Below are 14198 nucleotides of genomic sequence, written 5' to 3'. Positions count from 1 at the left end.
AACCAATCCTTATACTTTTACTGACCTGCTGAGATGAAAATATGACCGCTTGCTAAGGATAGGAGAAATCCCATAGCAGCTCTGCAGCCTATTGCAGTAGAACAGTTGAGAAAGGCCAAATTAAGTGGATATCAGGACTTACAAGGTCAAATTCTGCAAACAGCAAACATGAGGGCATCATTTTGCAAAGCATATTGTGCCAAAACTAGACTTTTAGACTAAATCACACGCTAAGAACAGCCTTTCAATCATATATGGTTTGGAATAGTTGAAAAGGCCAATTTCTTGTCCTTTGTCCCTTTTTTCCCCTAAGCATTTATCTCTACTTGAGAACAAATGCTCTAAGTGACTCATAAGTAAGTCTTCCAAGATAAAGTACTTTACACTGTGGCAGGTTGCATGAAAACATTTGGCCACCCGTTGAGCAATGATAGCTTGTGAAAAACCGCTTCCCAGACATGTTTAGAACAATCAAAATGTTGGCTGAAATTATTAAAGAGCAATTCCTTATATGATTTTTGTCATTTTCAAGAAAATATTAATTCCATTATGAACAACCATGCAGGACCAGAAGCCATTTTAGTGCACCAGCACTATCCTCATACTAATCAGATGTTCAACAGGATCTCAAAATGGGTCGTGAGAACAAAATATTCTCCAGCAGCATTTTATTCTGAGCTACATTGGAGCTTGGTATGAGGCGTGACCAGAAGCCACAGATAGTATTATTGTCCACAACAACTGTTATATTATCAGTACTCAGTTAACTTTGCTTATATATAAAAGGACATTGATTTAGTAATGATCAACTTGTCTCATTGATTTCACTTAGTCCACAATCCAAAAATGCTGGATCTAAACTAGTATTGTATATTTAACATTTGGGGCATATGGGACATATGAACAAGGTGTACATCAGTCATTACAGTAGGAACACTCAGAAAATAGAAAAGTAAGATTTCACTCATCCAACATATGTACATATTTGCATGTGAACAAAGCTTTGTACTTTCTAGGTAACAAAAGTCTTTCCATAAGGTCTCAGAAGAAAGCATTCTCTGGCTGGATCTTTTTTGTGGTCAAAGGTTAAACAAGGTAGGCCCTGAATAACACTTTGATGGGAGGCCATCATAAGGCTAGCTTCAGAGTAAAAAAACTAGAAGAATTGCTATTATCAAGAAAAATACACGGATATATCGATATAGTCAGTATGAATTCTGGGCATTGAAATCTATGCATCTTAAGAGTTTCCAAGGTTGAGAAACACTGTTAGAGTAATGAAGAGATGGACATCTTTCAAAATGAAAAAAAAAGAGCCCTCCCCTTTCTTTTCTCTACTGAATTTGCCTATCCCACTCTGTCATAATAAACTGCTTGTATTCAGAACTTTTTGTCTCCTTTTAAGCTATAGTCAATGAGAGAGAGGTTTCAGTGGCTTTCAATGCTTGTTGCTTTGGTTTTTCCCATCTTGATATTTTGTTTCTGCAAATTTTAGTATTCACACAAATTTTAGTATTTGATTTTTGGGTGGGCTGAACAACAGTATTTCTCCTTTAGACCACAAATTTCATTGGGGTTTTCTTGTCGACCTTTTGAGACAGTGGTGGACACTTTTGAAATTTGGACTGCATTTTATGCACATTTCACATAACAACTGTTGTACGGGAAATAGCCAACCAAGAAGTATTCATTTATAGCATGCAAATGGTTGGGAATGCTTCCAGCCCTTCTTTCCTTTCTGAATGGTAACTACCCACTCCACAGCTTATTTTTATCCCATTTAATGAGTGGAAGGAAAATGCTTCCAAGCCACACAGAACTGCAGTTGGGTGCAGTGTTTATATTCTGGAAATATTTATGAGCTCCATGTAGCAACCAATGGGATTCTTCAAAAGAAAATAATGGAAAATACCACTTTGATTTATAGCAAAATAAAGCTACTTTTCTTTTAAAAATTAATTATTTTAACATTAATGAGGAATTGGGAACATGGTAAACCTCAAAGGAGATATCTACAAGTCCACAGATATGCATGATGCCATCTTAGGGATTCCAAGGCTAGTTGGCTGGGGAAATTTGAATTCACATTCTAGCTTACACAGCCATGATATTGGGTTTAATAATTATTTGAACATGAGGACTAAAATCATTGGTCAGTAAGTCCTTTTTCAAAAAGAAAGGAAAGCGGGTAGGAAAGGAAAGCTACTCCCAAAAATTTCATTGTTACTGTTATGAGAAAAATAATTCCTGATCTTTCTGGTATCCCTTCTCTATTTCCCAAAATCTTATCTTAGATGTAATAAAATGTGTAATTTTGCCTCTAAATTGAATAAGTTGACATTGATTTCAACATTAAGCTGGATTTTGCCCTGATCAGTACTTGTTATCAATGATTCATTTTAATGTCTGTGGATATTCTCAATAATTCAAGTCATGGTTGTCCCAAAGGTGCTTTCCAAAAGGCAACTGGACTTTTATAATTTTTCCCCCTTAAAAACATTCTGCTTCTCATCCAAGAAGCTTCTTCAGTTCTCTGAAAAAGAAGAACTGAAGAAGCTTCTTGGATGAGAAGTGAAACATTTTCAAGGAAAAAAAGCACAAGAATGTCCAGTAGCCTTTTGAAAAGCACCTTTGGGATTGATTTCCATCAACCTTAATAACCCTTCTGGGGTACATTTCCAGTACAAACATGTTTCCATATTTTTGATTTCATTTTATCCATTTTACATATACTGTTTTTTTTTCTATTTTTAAAGTACCATTGCAGCCATTCTAATACCATTTGATATAGAGTGGTTAAAATGGAAAAAATAGAGAACAAGACTGCTTAAGAGCACTGCACAAAAGTTTGTTGTACTGTACCTCTTATGGAAAACTTTGGGGTAGTGGGGTTATAAGTAGAACTTGCCATATTATAGTCAGAAGCAAATTATTAAAAAAATTACTAAGATGAACTCCTTTTGATACTGCTTTATAGACATGTAGAGGACTGTAAGTCTAAGCTAAAGAAAACATATTTCCAAGAAAGTTTGCTTAAATCTTGTAGCCTTCCTTCAACCTTTGCTTTCAGAAGTAAAAATACTCTGTTACACTATCTGTAATTACCAATGTTGGTTGCTTATATACAAGACGTACGTTAATACGGTAGCTAAAGTAATACTAATATTTAATTGCAAGGGAGATGAATTTCTATAAACATTGAAAGCCTTCAGTTTCTGCAGTTTATATCTGTTGATTTTTGTCATTGTTTACATCTGCACACATACCAATAATGCAACCTTTACTGGGATTCATAATATATACTAATTAGATCAATACCTAAGTAAAACCCCTTACAATGAACAGAAAGGATTCTTATTATAATAAACTATGTCTCATTTTATATTGGATATTTATTTGCAATTAATATGTACAATATGACAAAATAATGGAAGGCATTAATAATACAATCTGTTTGCATAGCAACAAAAGTAACTCTCTTGTTTCTTTAGCTGTTTGGAAATATGAAAAATAAAACAAGGTATATGCTGTATTCATGGTCTATGCCTAGATTGGCATACATTTGCTTAGTCTGAGCATGGACTGGATTTCCACACAAACCCTGAATACTCTTTGGGGCAGAAACATTCTGGGTTGGGAGATAGCAAGAAAAATGCCAGGCGATTGGAAATAGCTTAAAGAGAGAATGAAATGATGAGGAGAGGGCCAGGGGACTGGCTGACAGGAGTACAGCCGCATAGTGGTAAAGGCTTCAGAGAGATTGGTGTATGGGCTGAGCTACAAATTGTGTAGAGAAAGGGAGACAAGGCCAAGATGCAGCAACATTTCCTCCTTGCCAATAAGATGCTTCCATACCTTTGGACAAAGTCAGATAATCACAAGTCCTACAATGTTGCGTCTGTCTGCTCTATGACCTACCTAGAATTGTCTGACTTACAAGTATTTGTTATGCGCATAAAACAAGCAAACAGAGCTTCTGGTTTGTGTACATCCATAAATATTACAAAGTACAAGGAAAAAATATCTGAATTTAGTGAAAACCACAAATTAAACAGCTCCCTTATGTATAGAGAGAAACTTTCGTTGTATCCAACGAATTTTGTATGCAAATTACTGAAAGAGCAACAGTCCCATTTGCTTTGAACATTGACAATATAGTAACAAAAGGTGAACAAAACCTCAGACAGGCTGAAGACATCCAGTTGAGATATTCTGATATTCCACATCAGTGCTTATGATAAGAGCCGGAGCAGTAAACATAGAATTCATTTACAATGGTAATGTGATTTTTATTTGGACTTAAAATCCTACAACGGGATAGGCAATTGGAAAGAACTACAGAGCTCAAAGTGGGCTCTTCCTTTATTTTTTCCAGGGTAAAGCCTTTGAACACATAGCTTGCAGGCAAACAAGCACCCTGGAATCTTTTAGTTTACTCTTAAGTGAGTAGAATACATGGTGTCAAAAGCCCAAACAAACTTAAAGCCATCCTAATTGTCCAAAAGGTCCCTTCTCCTTTCCTTAACCTGCTTTCTGTGGACTCTTAAGGGCAAATGCAGCCTTCTTCAAAGTTGGCCCTGGATCTTAGAATCCGCTCTCGCCAACAGCCCGGCTTTCCTCCTTCTCTAGCTGGACGGCTGTTGCAATGGCAGGCGTCTTAGTTTGGCAAGGGCAGAGCCAAAGTTCAGCGCGATCCGCGGCCGCCTGTGGCGACAGTCGCTGCCGGTGGCGAGCTTGCCGTCTGGGTTGTCCATCGGGGCAACGGCAGAGGCTGCGCTGGAGCCGCCGCGCCCAGGGCCGGTAGCTGTGGAACAAGAGGCACACGTAGGGGTTGACGGCGCTGTTGGTGGCTGCCATCATGTTGCTCAGGGTCGTCCGGGCTTCGTGGGTGGCGGCCTCGGGAGAGGCAAAAGCAAAGCCCAACTCCAAAATAAAGCGCGGGAAACCGCAGAGCGCAAAGAGCACGGCGAGCGCCAAAGTCAGCTGCAGCGCCCTCACTCGGGCGCGGGGCAGGCTCCGGGGCGCCGACGGCGAGCGGGAAGCGCACTTGGAGATCGGCAGTAGCCGCAGAAGAAGCGGCGGGCTGGGGCCAGCGAGGCCAGGCAGCTCAAGCCGAGAGGGTCCGGCGCGGCCGCCGAGGCCCTCCTGCGATGGCTCTTCCTCCTCGGCGCCAGAAGCGTCGAGGGTGGCGACGATGCGGCTGCACGTCCTGCCCAAGAGGCAGGCGGGAGCTACGAAGCCCGTGATGGCTTCGTACACGGCGTAAACCTGTCCGTGCCATCGGGGCAGCTGAGGGAAGATGCTGAGGCAGCGGCCTCCGGCTTGCGAAGGCACCAGTCTGTAAACGAAGAGTTGAGGCAGGGCGAGTAACAACGCCAAGAGCCAGCCCAGCGCGGCCAGGGCGCTCCGGGCGAGCACGAAAGGCGGCAGCGATTCCTGCGGAGGCAGAGGGCCCTTGGCTAAGCGCTGTCGTTCCAACGCGATAAGAACTAGCATGTGCGACGGCGCCAGCAGCCCCGAGCCTTGCAGGAAGCGGAGCAAGCGGCAGGTGGCGTCTCCGGCCGGCCACCCCGCGTCTCCCGGCTCTGCAACGCGCCCGTCCTCTGCTGGAGGCAGCTGGGAGAGCAACGTTAGCCCGCAGCCGTAGAGATCGGCGATGGCCAAGTGCGCCAGGAGGAAATCCATCTTCCGCCGCCTCCTGAACCGACCTCCGCAGCAGCACCCTCCGCAGCGGAGTCGGTACAGCAACAAGCAGTTGCCCACCAACGCCAGCAGCATGATCGCACCCGCCCCGATGGTCTGCGCAGACTGCCCGGGCAAAGGCCAACGAGACGGCAAAGAAAGATTCAAGTTCCCGGCGGGATGCTGAAGGCTGGACAAGTTGGCTCCCGGAGCTTGGCCGTTTGGCTCGAGCGCATCAGCCATGGCTCCCTGTGGCCGCCAAAACTGGGAACAAACTTTACTCTTAGAAAGCAGCCGCGCGGATTGTATGTGGATGGACGTGCCTCGGCAGTATATATAGGGGCTCTGCCTGTCACCTGGCACTCACCGTGGGTGGGTACTCCACAAGAGATAGAGCCGTCGCGCCTGTGCTCTGCCCACCTCTCAGCTCCCCCCACAGCCTCTCTCCCCCCCACCTCCAGTTCAACGACAATCGCAGTCTTTCACACCCACCTGAACCAGGTTTCTCTGCACACTTTGTGAAGCTGTCTTTCACATCTGAATGAAATCATCCCCTTAACCCTTCCTCCCCCTTTCCTCCACAGACTCCACGATGCTTGTTTGCTTGCTTGGTGGTGTATCTGCCAAAATATGGCCGTGCATCGGAAACCTGTTGAAGATTGCCTTCACTAGAAACATAATCACATATGTTTTCATGAGCTTATCAGAGGGGGTCAAGTACCAACTGGTTGGTTTTTTTTAAAAAAAAACATAACTGTCTAGGATACAATTTGCTTTTAAAAATTAGCAAGTTAAGTTTTTTTTTTCAATAGCACACACACATTGACAAGGTGCTAAGCATTTGGATGAAAACTGAAATCCTATTCTGTTAAAATAAGCCCAGCTGAACTGAATGGAATTTACTTCTAAACAGCCATATATAAAAGTAAGCTGCTAATGTAATGAGCTTTGTAAAAGTAAATTTTATTGACACATTTCAAGATGTTGGCTAAATTAGCATAAATCCTTGCTCACTGTTGGTTTTAACCTATATGCCCTGGTCTGGCTTGAATGCGGGATGTCTGTCAAGCTGCTTTTAAACTGGCTAAGCAAGAAATTGGTACAAAAAGTTCCAAGGCTGTGAAAGCTTTAATAATGAAGCTGTTGCAAAAGTGTTCGAATGATTGCTATGTATCAAATGCAAATCCAACTTATGGTAAAGTCAAGGTTGAAATTCTTGAATTTATTCTGTTTATATTGCAAGAAGCTTGAAGCCATTCTTGGGTAGGTAGGACAGTTTCTAACTATCTTAGCTTGATAACAAGACTGGCCTTGTGTTTGGAGCGGGCTATCACTATTTCTGGTGATAGTTGAACATGGCAATTTTTATGTATAATGCTAATCAAGTTTACTAGCAATATTGATTCCCAGTTTTGTAAGTCTACCACATCACTATTATCTCCATTGACCATGCGCATATCTGGAAATAGTCTTCACCAGCAATTGCTAGAAAAAGGAAATAAAAAAAATGGTTGCTGCTACTTCTTTCTCTTGTTAAAATTTTACAGGTGGTTGAAAAAGAGCATTAGTAAGGGTGACCGATCTATTGGCCTTTAATTGGGGTACATAGTGGTGCATGATTGTTATGCCAGTCTGGAATCAATAGAACAAAAGCACACAAAGGTAATTTGGTTGTCCTAGTATTCCATTTAATAAAAATGATAAGATTAAAGAATTGTATGGCCCTTTTATGTCAGTCAAAGCCATCTATCCATAATTGATAAAGAACCTGTTTCCAAGTTTCATTCAACTCATAATGGCCCTATTGTCTTTGTAGTTTGAAATAAAATTTGTATCCCACTGAGAAGGATGTATCATGCTCTAAGTATGTATTTTAATGGCAAAGAACTGGCAACAGTTTTCTCCAGGCAAACACTATTCAAATCTACCTGAAAAGCTGGAATAAAACCAGAGTATTGTTTTCTAGCTATTCAGAATATGACTGTGATCTGCTAGTCTACATTCTCCAGTGGAATTAGCCTAGTTGGTTCCATGTAACCAGAAATCTAATAGGAGGATACAACTTAAGAATGTTGGGAGAGGGGGACAAGGTTTGCTAGTACTGCTTTTCAGTAACTGTCCAATCCTTGCAAAAGCTGCTCAAAAATTGATGGGAAGCGATTTGGGCCATGATTCTGCCTTCCCTTGGTTATTCTTTATTCTTTAGTTAATTTAATAATAGGCTTTCATTAGTCTCTGCACCTCTCACTTTTCTTCTTGGTTTATTATGTATTATTATGTATTATTTCTTATGTCTCTTTTCTGTAAAGCACCAAAAGCTTTTGGGATAAATAAACAAATAATGACACAGAAAGAAGGTATGCGATAAAATACTGCAATAGTAATTCACTTATATTTTCATCTCAAATCAAAGATTTCCTATATCTTTAACTTTCATATAAGTATGCCCTCATTAAATGAAAGACAAAATAAACAGAAAAACATTTCAAAATTGACCTCATGTTTTATTATATTAAGAAACATAACACAAGAATAAAAAAAAAGTTTAGAAATTTTAGGAAGTTTTGTTTAAATGAAATATTCCTTGGATTTAGAGCAATTTAGCTAATCTGTTATATGTCTTAGGATGGGGTTAGAGCAAAATAAATATTAATATAGGAGAAAACACTGATTAAGCATTCAATTCTTAAAGCACTGGGTTAGATTCAAACTTAAAAATGAAATCAAATAGGACTTGCTACATAATGTAACAAATTAAATAACATATTTAGTAACTATATATTGAATCAATGTATATTTTTTTATTTAGAGGGAGTATAAAATAAAGTGAATAGGCTTGAATGTTTTTTAAAATATAGGGTGAAAGATTGGCTGCCGAATATGGTAAGAACAACATATGATGGAAGAAAAGCATGTTTGAAGATTGGCATTGTGGGGAAAATAGAAGGTGCATTGGCTATGTTTGCTGCCTTGAGTTATTTGTAAAAATAATAAAAGGCAAAATACAAATAAAAATTATGAAAATTATGATGACTTTAGAAGAGAGTTTGTGAGAGCATGAATATGATTATGATTGGCTAAGAATCCAAATGATTTATTAAATGTATGATGCAAAAACAATGAAGAGGAAAACAAACATTAAAGATCAAAGTAGCTGTGTTTGACAGGATATAAGGGAAACATTGCAAGAAATTTAAAGATGTGCAAATGCTGATTGGTGTTATATATTTGTTGCAAAAAATGAAGAAATTTTTTCTGTTAAATCATTTATTGACTTTGCTATATAGTGTGACAATTAAGTATGTCAACAAAAACAAAATAAATGGAATGGGAATACAGTACTTAAATATGTGTGGTAAAACCAGAAGAAATGGGCCAAGAACAGATGAGTGATTAATGAACGTGACTGAGCGCAATAGTGATTCAGAAGAAGTGATTAGAGGTGGTTTGACAATACAGAAAGAATTATTGAAGAACAAATTGCAAAACTAGTAGTATACAAAGTGGTTAGGTTGAAAAAAAGAAGGAAATCTAGAAGTTATAATAAGTTGGAATTGATGAGATCATCAATAAGTGATAAGTTTAAAGAACCAAAACAATTCATGAAGTGATTTTTAAGGACAGAAATCTATACACGGAAACAATATGCTAAATATGTAGATATAAATTAGCTTGTGCTGCATTTGTTTTTCATTTTTAACCCTTAATTTTGGGGGCTTTTTTACATTTTGCATTGTAACTACATATCCAAAACAGAATAAAGTGATCGGTATGTTGATGAGTAAATCTGACATACTGCTCTACTACATTATAAATCTGATATATTGATATACTACAAGCTCTACATGCATTGCTTAGCTTGGCTTATTGACAAGAATGCTGAGCTGAAAATGAACCTTTTCTGCATTTTCCATTGGTTTGGAAAGGAGAGCTGTATAATCAGCTTTTACTGCTCCCTAAAGAAATATACATTATTTTTTATATTTATAATATATAGCTTATCACATAGAACCAGGTCTGCTGCATTATGCTGTTTCTACTTTAATTATAGTATTAAAAATGTGACAAGTTTATATACTAGTCTCAGCCATGATAGAATACATGGTCCAATGTATGCCGACTTTATATATACATAAGATTCAGAATAGGAGGTGAAAGCCAAATGCTGCAATAAACTGCTTTAAAAACGCTAGAAGTTCAAAGACACGACAAACTTTGGCCAAAAAAAGATCGCAGTATTTTTCCGCGTTTTACAAAACCTGCGTATCCTTCAACCTCTTCGGGATTTGACGAGCCCCCCCACCAAATTTTTCTTGTTCTAACTTTTACAAATGGGTGACGCTGCGTCTTCGTACCAGGCTTTTCCTAACCATTTCTCCCTCTCGATCTGGCCAACCCCAGACCTCTGTGGCATCTTCCAAAAATCCACCATTTTGCTTCTGTCATAAACCAGACTAGGCAGATAAAAAAGTATTAGGGGATTTGCAAACAAGAAAGACCCGTGTAAATCTCCTCCAAAGCAACACAAGGCATACAGAAACACTAATCAGCAAGCCAGGTTTTGTCACGTGACGCTTATAGCGCCAGTAACATTCAAGATGTGACGCACCAGCGGGGGGGGAAAACAACAACTCGGGAACATCGCCTTGTAGGGCAGGTCTCGCAGCCAGATTTGAATGGCATTCCTTTCGACGGGCGAAATGGAGCAGGTTGGTCTTCCTTTAAGTAAAAGTCTTTCTTTCTTTCTTTCTCTTTCTCTTCCTCTTCCCCCCCCCCGCCACTCCCGTTAAGAAGAACACGTGAAAGAGAAGAATGAATGGGAGAAAGGGCTGAACGCAGCGCCTGCAGGGAGTTGTGGTCTTCTGCAAGCGCGAAGGCTGCTGGGCGTTGTGGTTTTGTAACTGCGGATTAGCTCAGGCTGGGTGCGGCAAGAACGTGTGATGGGAGTAAGCAGGATGTGGCGAGGCAGACCGTAATAGTGAGTTTTAAAAAAACAAATAAACATCTTGCTATGTTTGGCCCCATCACAGGAGTCTATGTGACATCTCACTGTCGGCCTTCCTTAGACTGCTGTTCTCCAAATCTTGAGATACTTCTGTATTTTGAGTTGAAATCCAACTATACATCTAAGCTCCCCGGGCTGCAAAAATCCTTCCGACCATTAGCTGATGCCAAACTTAACCCGAATAGAAAGCCTTGGTTCCTCTTCGTTTGAATTATCCAGATATTCGCAGCCCGGATTTAATACTCCAGTGCTTGATAGAATCATAATTTCACAGCCTGAAATAAATAACTGTATGTATGTGCTACACAACTGTTATATTTAGAGAATAGAGGAACTGAAGATTAACATATTAACAGAGTTGGAAGGGACTTTGTAGGTCATCTAGTCCAACCCCCCTGCTGCCGCCCAAGCAGGAGACCCTACACCATTTCAAATAGCAAAAGACAGTCCAATCTCATCTTGAAAGTCAAGTGATGAAGCTCCCACAACCTGCAAAGGCAAGCTGTTTCATTGATTGATTGTTCTCACTGTCAGAAAATTTCTCCTTATTTCCAGATTAAATCTCTCCTTGTTCAGTTTCCATCCATTATTCCTTGTCTGGCCTGCAGGTGCTTTAGAAAATAGCTTGACCCCTTCCTCTCTCTGGCAGCCCCTCAAATATTGGAAGACTGCTATCATGTCTCCCCTGGCCCAGTTCCTGTAACCATTCTTCATATGCCTTAGTCTACAGTCCCCTAATCATCCTGGTTTGCTCTTCTCTGCACTTTTTCTAGAGTTTCAACATCTTTTTTATAGAGTGGTGACCAAAACTGGATGTAGTACTCTAGGTGTGGTCTTACTAAGGCTTTATAGAGTGGTATTAGTACCTCACTGGATCTTGATTGTATCCCTCTGTTAATGCAATTTAGGATTGCATTGGCTTTTTTGGCTGCTGCTGCACACTGCTGGCTGGTTGTGCACTAAGACTCCAAGATCCCTCTCACAGTTACTGTTATTGAGCCTGGTTTCACCCAATACATATGTGTGCTTTTGGTTTTTCTTGCCTCTATCAAATAAATGTTTCTTCTCGCTCCACTTTTAGCTACTGTACATCTGCAATTCAACACAGTTATAATTTAAACATAAAATAATGAGCCTTGACAGCCAATTTGGTATAGAGGTTAGGCATCAGGCTAGAAACTAGGAGATCATGAGTTCTTGTCCTGCCTTAGGCACAAAGGAAGCTGGATAACCTAGCCCTAGAGAGCAGGCAATGGCAAATCACTTCTGAAATTGCCTATTATTAATAATAATAATAACAACAACAACAACAACAACAACATATTATTATTATTATTATTATTATTATTATTATTATTATTATTATTATTATTATTATATTATATAATATTAATTATAATTATTACTTATTATTATTATTATTATTACACACAAAAATGACAATATACACAGCAAACGAGATAACCATGCTGGGTTTCATATCACAAATCACTAGTTGAACACTTCCCAAGTGTTTAGGACTGCGTGATGTATCGGTGGATTATACGAGCAGATCCCAGTAAGGTGGCCTTCTGCATCTGACCAATGTTGCCTAGGTCTTTAGGCACAGCACCCAGTGGGCTGATTACCACTGGAACCACCTGCATGTTGTTGTGTGATCAGCAGAAATAAAGGATATTTAATATAGATGGGATTCCTGTAAAGAATTACAGATTGGGAAGTTGAAAACAATCCCAGAGAAGGGAATGGTGAGCCATTTCAGAACTGCCGCCAAGAAAGCTGCACAGATACATTAACTAGGTAACTAGGAGTCAAATCTGAAGGAGAGTTTATTTTGAATAAATACACTGCTCAAAAAAATAAAGGGAACACTTAAACAACACAATGTAACTCCAAGTCAATCACACTTCTGTGAAATCAAACTGTCCACTTAGGTAGCAACACTGATTGACAATCAATTTCACATGCTGTTGTGCAAATGGAATAGACAAGAGGTGGAAAGCATAGGCAGTTAGCAAGACATCTCCAATAAAGGAGTGGTTCTGCAGGTGGTGACCACAGACCACTTCTCAGTTCTAATGCTTTCTGGCTGATGGTTTGGTCACTTTTGAATGCTGGCGGTGCTTTCACTCTAGTGGTAGCATGAGACAGAGTCTACAACCCACACAAGTGGCTCAGGTAGTGCAGCTCATCCAGGATGGCATATCAATGCGAGCTGTGGCAAGAAGGTTTGCTGTGTCTGTCAGCGTAGTGTCCAGAGCATGGAGGCGCTACAAGGAGACAGGCCAGTATATCAGGAGACATGGAGGAGGCCGTAGGAGGGCAACAACCCAGCATCAGGCCAGTATATCAGGAGACGTGGAGGAGGCCGTAGGAGGGCAACAACCCAGCATCAGGACTGCTACCTCCGCCTTTGTGCAAGGAGGGACAGGAGGAGCACTGCCAGAGCTCTGCAAAATGACCTCCAGCGGGCCACAAATATGCATGTGGCTGCTCAAACAGTCAGAAACAGACTCCATGAGGGTGGTATGAGGGTCTGACGTCCACAGGTGGGGGCTATGCTTACAGCCCAACACTGTGCAGGGCGTTTGGCGTTTGCCAGAGAACACCAAGATTGGCAAATTCGCCACTGGGGCCCTGTGCTCTTCACAGATGAAAGCAGGTTCACACTGAGCACATGAGACAGACATGACAGGGTCTGGAGACGCCGTAGAAAACATTTTGCTGCCTGCAACATCCTCCAGCATGACTGGTTTGGCAATGGGCCAGTAATGGTGTGGGGTGGCATTTCTTTAGGGGGCCACACAGCCCTCCATGTGCTCGCCAGAGGTAGCCTGACTGCCATTAAGTACCGAGATGAGATCCTCAGACCCCTTGTGAGACCATATGCTGGTGCAGTTGGCCCTGGGTTCCTCCTAATGCAAGACAATGGTAGACCTCATGTGGCTGGAGTGTGTCAGCAGTTCCTGCAGGACGAAGGCATTGATGCTATGGACTGGCCCGCCTGTTCCCCAGACCTGAATCCAATTGAGCACATCTGGGACATCATGTCTTGCTCCATCCACTAACGCCATGTTGCACCACAGACTGTCCAGGAGTTGGGGGATGCTTTAGTCCAGGTGTGGGAGGAGATTCCTCTGGAGACCATCTGCCACCTCATCAGGAGCATGCCCAGGCATTGTAGGGAGGTCATACAGGCACGTGGAGGCCACACACACTACTGAGCCTCATTTTGACTTGTTTTAAGGACATTACATCAAAGTTGGATCAGCCTGTAGTGTTTTTTCCACTTTAATTTTGAGTGTAACTCTAAATCCAGACCTCCATGGGTTGCTAAATTTGATTTCCATTGATCATTTTTATGTGATTTTGTTGTCAGCACATTCAACCATGTAACGAACAAAGTATTTAATAAGAATATTTCATTCATTCAGATCTAGGATGTCTTATTTTTGTGTTCCCTTTATTTTTTTGAGCAGTGTAGTAGCACATATAAGCTCACGTTGCTGTT

The 14198-nt window shown here is 40.9% G+C and overlaps 1 protein-coding gene across 1 annotated transcript; it reads right to left on the bottom strand.

Annotated features, from left to right (window-relative positions):
* Positions 1-4268: 4268 nt before the first annotated feature.
* Positions 4269-8059, bottom strand: GPR150 (G protein-coupled receptor 150). Its single transcript, XM_087927035.1, has one exon. The coding sequence runs from the start codon at positions 5923-5925 to the stop codon at positions 4585-4587; it is 1341 nt and encodes a 446-aa protein (XP_087783161.1). The 5' UTR covers positions 5926-8059; the 3' UTR covers positions 4269-4584.
* Between the last annotated feature and the right edge of the window lie 6139 nt (positions 8060-14198).

Source organism: Pseudonaja textilis, chromosome 2 (genome assembly GCF_049901715.1).
Source record: "Pseudonaja textilis isolate UNSWEBS1 chromosome 2, rPseTex1.2, whole genome shotgun sequence".
Taxonomy (NCBI): domain Eukaryota; kingdom Metazoa; phylum Chordata; class Lepidosauria; order Squamata; family Elapidae; genus Pseudonaja; species Pseudonaja textilis.
Note: the sequence above shows the minus strand (reverse complement) of the source record. Positions and strands in the feature narration are given on the sequence as shown.